The sequence below is a fragment of the Camelina sativa genome, chromosome 2, assembly GCF_000633955.1.
Source record: "Camelina sativa cultivar DH55 chromosome 2, Cs, whole genome shotgun sequence".
NCBI lineage: Eukaryota > Viridiplantae > Streptophyta > Magnoliopsida > Brassicales > Brassicaceae > Camelina > Camelina sativa.
The window spans coordinates 7,889,266-7,894,629 of NC_025686.1; the positions used below are offsets into that span (position 1 = coordinate 7,889,266).

The window sequence follows — 5,364 nt, forward strand, 5'->3', positions numbered from 1 at the left end:
TTCCGTGTGGTTGTGTGGTTGCAGCAGTCGTAATGTCTTAATGGGTTGGAATGATGGATTAGAACGATGGATTAGAATGATTGTTATTTTTGGTTAAAGTGATTGTTGGAATGATGGGTTTCTTAAGGCCTTTCGGCCATGTTACTACTGATAGGCTCTTAAGCTTTGTTTTTCAGCCCATTAAGCCTTGCTTTTGTTTTTTGAACATTGCGCCGAGCTCTTTCGGCTTCTCTCTCTACAAACCCTTGTTGTAACACATTGGTTTTTGAGTTCTCCAATTTGGTTCTCTCTTGCCGCCGCTCCTCGACAGTGTGAGTTCTCCGATTTGTTTCCGCTGTTTCCGCTGTCGATTCACTCCAATGGCGTCCTCGTCTTCATCTCGCCGTGTTTTGCCATCTCGCGCCACCACTCCTCGCCGTTCCTCCTCTCGTCGTCGCACCTCCGTTCCCAAATTGGTCCTTCGTGATGACTCGCCTGCTCCGGGTTCGTCGTCTCCGCCTCCGGTTGTTCCACCGCCGTCCGAACCCATGGATCTGGGTGATAGTGATGCTACAGCGTCTGCAGATGTACCCGAAGATGATGTATGTCCTCCCACATTCGATATTGCTGCCGGATGTCCTTTTGCTGGTGTTTCTTGTCTCTCCTTTCCAGCTCGTTGTGCTTCCAACCGCTTGCTTGTTGCTGCTTGCGACCGCCATCACCCCATCTTGACAAGACCGACAAAGCGCGCTCACAATCTTCGGTTTGCCTCGCCTCAAGCTGTTCGCCGTTACCGGAATTTTGATGGGAGAAAGATTATTGCTCAAAAAATACTTCCCTTGGGTGTATCTTCCATGTATGAGGCTCAGCAGTTGATTGACAAGGCTGGATTGCTTCGCACTGTGCGAGATGTGGAACCGTTTAATATCCAAGTGGTGTATGAGTTCTATGCCAACCTTGCTGATTTGGATATTCGCAAAAATGGGTTCACACAAGTGTATCTTCGTGGTATGATGTTTGAATTCTCACCCTCTCTTATCAATCGCATGTTTGATATTGATATTACTGCTGTGGATCCCAAGAAGCCTCTTGTTTGTGTCGATGTCTCTATGAATGAGATTGCTGATCTGTTGTCTGCTGGGAATGTTAAACGGTGGAAATATTTGACCACCTCTCGTTTTGACAAGCCAATGATCATGTTGCAGAAGATTAGTTGCTTTAATTGGTCTCCTACCACCAACAAGAACTCTCTGCAGCATGAGAGGTCTAAGTTGCTTTACATGATTGCCACCGGTCAACCCTTCAACTTTGGTCAGTTTGTCTATGATCACGTTCGCTTGATTGGTGGTAACTCAGGACCCAGCAGCGCACGTCTTCCGTTTTCGAATCTGATTTATCAACTCTTATGCTTCCAACGTGAGGTTCCTGTGTATCCCACTGATAAGTTCTCTGTTGATCCTAAAGACTTTGCTCTCGATCCTAAAAACTTCTCTCAGTTGGACACTCCGCTCAACATCACACCTCGTATGGAGCTTGCAGATGATTTGTCTGATGTCATTGAACCCCTCCTCAAGATGAAGGCACGCCTTGCAGGTAAGTGTTGTCTTTCCTTGTTCCTGCGGTGTTAGTCTTCATTGTTTCTGGTTTATATGAATGTGCACTCAAGCAGGGGGAGAATACGATGATCCGGTTGATTCTGACGCTGATGATGATGGCGATGATGCTATTGTTGCATCCGATGGAGAGAATGATGCTGCCAATGGTGATGGTGAGGATGATGAGTCCGATGGTGATGGTGATGATGATGCAGTCGAATCTGATGGAGGTGGTGAAGCAAGTGAGGGGGAGAGTTAGTGATAGCTGAGAGTGTACTAAGAATGCGTTTGTGTTTCGATTAGGGTCCTTGAAGTATGCCTTGGTGTTTTGTGTTTTTTGTTTCATGTTTCTTTTATTTGTGGAATACAGTCTGTGTACTCTATTCTAATGACTCAGCTTATGTTATTGTTCTCTTCTCTTTTATGAAGCTAATCACTAACTCTAACATTCTCAAGTGAGATTCTTGGATTGTTTTTTTTTAAACTGACAACTAGCAGGTTGATCGTCACTTGCTTGAGATGTCACATTCAGATAAAAAGGGGGAGAATGTAAGCATGAAGATTTCTGATGATACATGACTGCATTGTAGAACTCTGGCTCGCGCCTTGCCAAGTTACAACGGATGAATGACGTGGCATTACACTTGGGGATTTGTTAATTGAAGATCAAGATACTGTCGTATCAAGGAAAAGATTTGGGCTTATCCTGTTTAAGGAAAGTAGGTTATGGGTGGTTCCTATATATTGTGATGTTAGGGCAAACATGTTGTTTGGCCGCTTGAGAGATTGTTAAGACTCTAAAGAGAAAAAGCTTTGGGGTTTTCTTGGGTTTTTGGGTAGATTAAGAATTGGTCAGTGACAAGCTAATTTAGCTGTGTGTAAAACTGATTAAACACTCTTTGTAAGATTATTTAAGTGATTCTTAATAAGAAAGAAAGTTCTTTTCATTACTGGCTACATCTTTGTTTTTACACTTACCACCTCCCTTGACTCTCCACTCGAACAGGTTGACTAGGTTGGCAAGTGTCACCTCGACCAAACCCAAGGCAAAGTCGATTCCAGGACAACCCCTTCTCCCAGATCCAAATGGAATGAAACTGAAATTTTGACCTTGAAAATCCAAAGGTGAATCTAAATGCCTCTCCGGTCTAAATTCTTCTGCATCTGCTCCCCATGTTTTAGTGTCTCTTTGGATTGTCCACAAATTGATTAGCACCTATGTTCCCAAAATAATCTTTTCTTCTTACCAACCATATTTTTAATTTAGACATGAACTTCGATATGGATTTTATTAGATGTAAAGTCTTACTTGTGTTCCTGCAGCTATGTCATATCCATGTAATTTGACATCTTCACTCAATAGCCGGGGAAGTAATGGAGCCGGCGGATGTAACCTAAGGACCTCCTTAATAACAACATGTAGATAGTTCATTTTCTCAACTTCCTTCTCTGATACATATAAACTACGCGTTGGAACTAAACGAATTTCATCTTGGAGTTTCTTCATACACTCTGGATGTCTCATAAGCTCTGTCATCGTCCATTCAAGTAGTGTGAAAGTTGTTGCCGAACCCCCAAGAAACATATCCTACAAAAAGAAATAAATTTACAAATTAGTTAAGTTGATTCTGCAAGCTTCACTTTTCTTAAAGGAAAAACATGAGTTTGCCTTACAAAGAGCATAATTTTTAACCCGCTCAAATTGTGCGGTCTTATCTCTTTGCACCATTAGCAATATACTAAAAAAACTTGACTTGAATTTATCAGCATCTTCATGTTCTTGCACCACTCTTTCTAAAAACCCATCAATCTGGTTATTTACTTCTTTTACTTTGTTATCAAGACCTCGTACCCTATCGATCCATGCTAAGCTAGGAATGTATTCGCCGAGAGGAAAAGCACCAAAGAGCTCCATGAATTTCCTTAATATGCTCCTTCAAAACTCACTACCTTCCTTAAAACTATATTTTCTTCCGAAGACAATTCTAGTTATAACATCGTTTGTAAGATCCGAGATGAGCTCGCTTAGATTTACCGTTGAAGAGGAAGAACTCGCTTTCTCTAGCTTTTCCATCATCACATTGACTTCGTCTTCTCTTATATTTTCAAAGGACCTGACTGTTTTGCTGTTGAGGAGGACCTGATACTCTACATGTGTTACATGCATCCCAATGGAGACATTAATTGGAGATAATTAACATGTGTAAAATTCTAAAAATTCTAATGGCATTATATAATTCGATTCACTTAAATAATAATGCTCACAAATCACAACAACAGGTTTGACCCGATTACAAATAATACTGTAAAAACTTAAGGATTCGGTGTTGGTCGTCAAAAATATAAAATTAACAAATTTCAAATAATTTAACTGAATACAAATTTTCAAAGCGTTAAGATCGTCACAAAAGAGGTAATTTTCAAAGCGTTACTTTTGTTTTCTTCTGATTAATATTGATCCTAAATTTTAAAAACTTTCAATAAAATGAATATGTCTCTAACAACTTTTATGAGTAAGAGCATTGGTAGAAACCCTATAAGTCTCTTAAATTAAAATTTATAATAAATAAAAAAAAAGCAAAACCAATAAAATGTTGACATGGGTGAAATGAGTCTTTAGAAGGCTTCCTATCTCTCCTTCTTTCCATTATTATTTTAATATTGGTGAGAGACTTCCACTATCTATAATTTAATAATTACAAACAAACTTTCATGAAAAATGGATTTTTGGTAAATTGTTCGAAGCTCGAGAAAATTGTGTGTATTTCTAGAGTCGGTTATTAGTTGATGAATGCGCATATATATTTTTACCATAAAGCTATTAAAAAACAAAGAATAATGGGTATTAATTAAGAAAGTATGAATGGCTTTTGCAGTTTTGCGACACAAACAACACAAAACTTTTATTGACATAAAAATAATTTATTTTAAAATTGAGAACGAAAAAGATCCTTAATCTACTTCCTATTCTCTCCCTCAAGACAACACAAACCTCTAAATTAAAATAAAAAACATTAAGGAAATAAAATACCTTCATCTGCCTCCAATATTCTCCATAGGGAGAAAATACAAAATCTCTCCCACCATTAAGAAGTATATCAACCATTTTTGTTTTCGGGCGATTGGCAAACTTTATATCGTGTGTTTTCATGACATTACTAGCTACCTCAGCAGAAGAGACTAGGATAATAGGGACGTGACCGAAGTGGAGAAGCATAAGCGGCCCATATCGGAGGCTAAGGGAACGGAGAGAGCGGTGGGGATGGAGGCTGAGCTGATGGAGGTTTCCAATCACCGGAAACCGCCACGGAGACGGTGGTAGGTTTGCCTTGGTGGTTCGTTTGAGGATATGTTTTAGAAAGAGAATGGCTAAGGAAGTTGTTAAGAACAAAGAGACTAAAATCACTTTCATTTATTTAATTTTTTTGAGTGCAAATTGAGCATCTGGTCGTGTTCTTAGTATAGTATGTTTTTATAGACGAGTATTAAGTTATATAAAAAAGATAAGTTCCCTTTATATGATACAAGAAAAAAAAAACCAATGGGTTCCACAAAAATCTTTGTGACTTACTTTCTTGTATTTATAACTAAATGAGGATCCGTCCGATGTGCGCATTTAAAGTTTTATAAATTAAATTAAAATTTATTATTCATTATTTATAAATTTTTTTTTATAATACACTGATTTATATCTATTTATAAATCTTTTATGTATGTTACCATTAAAAGTGTATTTTTTACGCCTAAATATACTCTATATTACAAATATATTCTTTATCCCCCACCTAGA

General features: G+C 38.5%; 1 protein-coding gene and 1 pseudogene across 1 annotated transcript; one reads left to right on the forward strand and one right to left on the reverse strand.

The window, feature by feature from the left end:
• Positions 360-1,833, forward strand: LOC104749533. Its single transcript, XM_010471186.1, has 2 exons — positions 360-1,572; positions 1,649-1,833. The coding sequence occupies exons 1-2, from the start codon at positions 360-362 to the stop codon at positions 1,831-1,833; spliced, it is 1,398 nt and encodes a 465-aa protein (XP_010469488.1).
• LOC104749543 lies at positions 2,593-4,986 on the reverse strand (annotated as a pseudogene).

Coding starts and splice junctions, on each gene's coding strand:
- LOC104749533 (XM_010471186.1), top strand. CDS start 360: ATGGCGTCCTCGTCTTCATCTCGCCGTGTTTTGCCATCTCGCGCCACC. Junction 1,573..1,648: donor GATGAAGGCACGCCTTGCAG/GTAAGTGTTGTC, acceptor GCACTCAAGCAG/GGGGAGAATACGATGATCCG.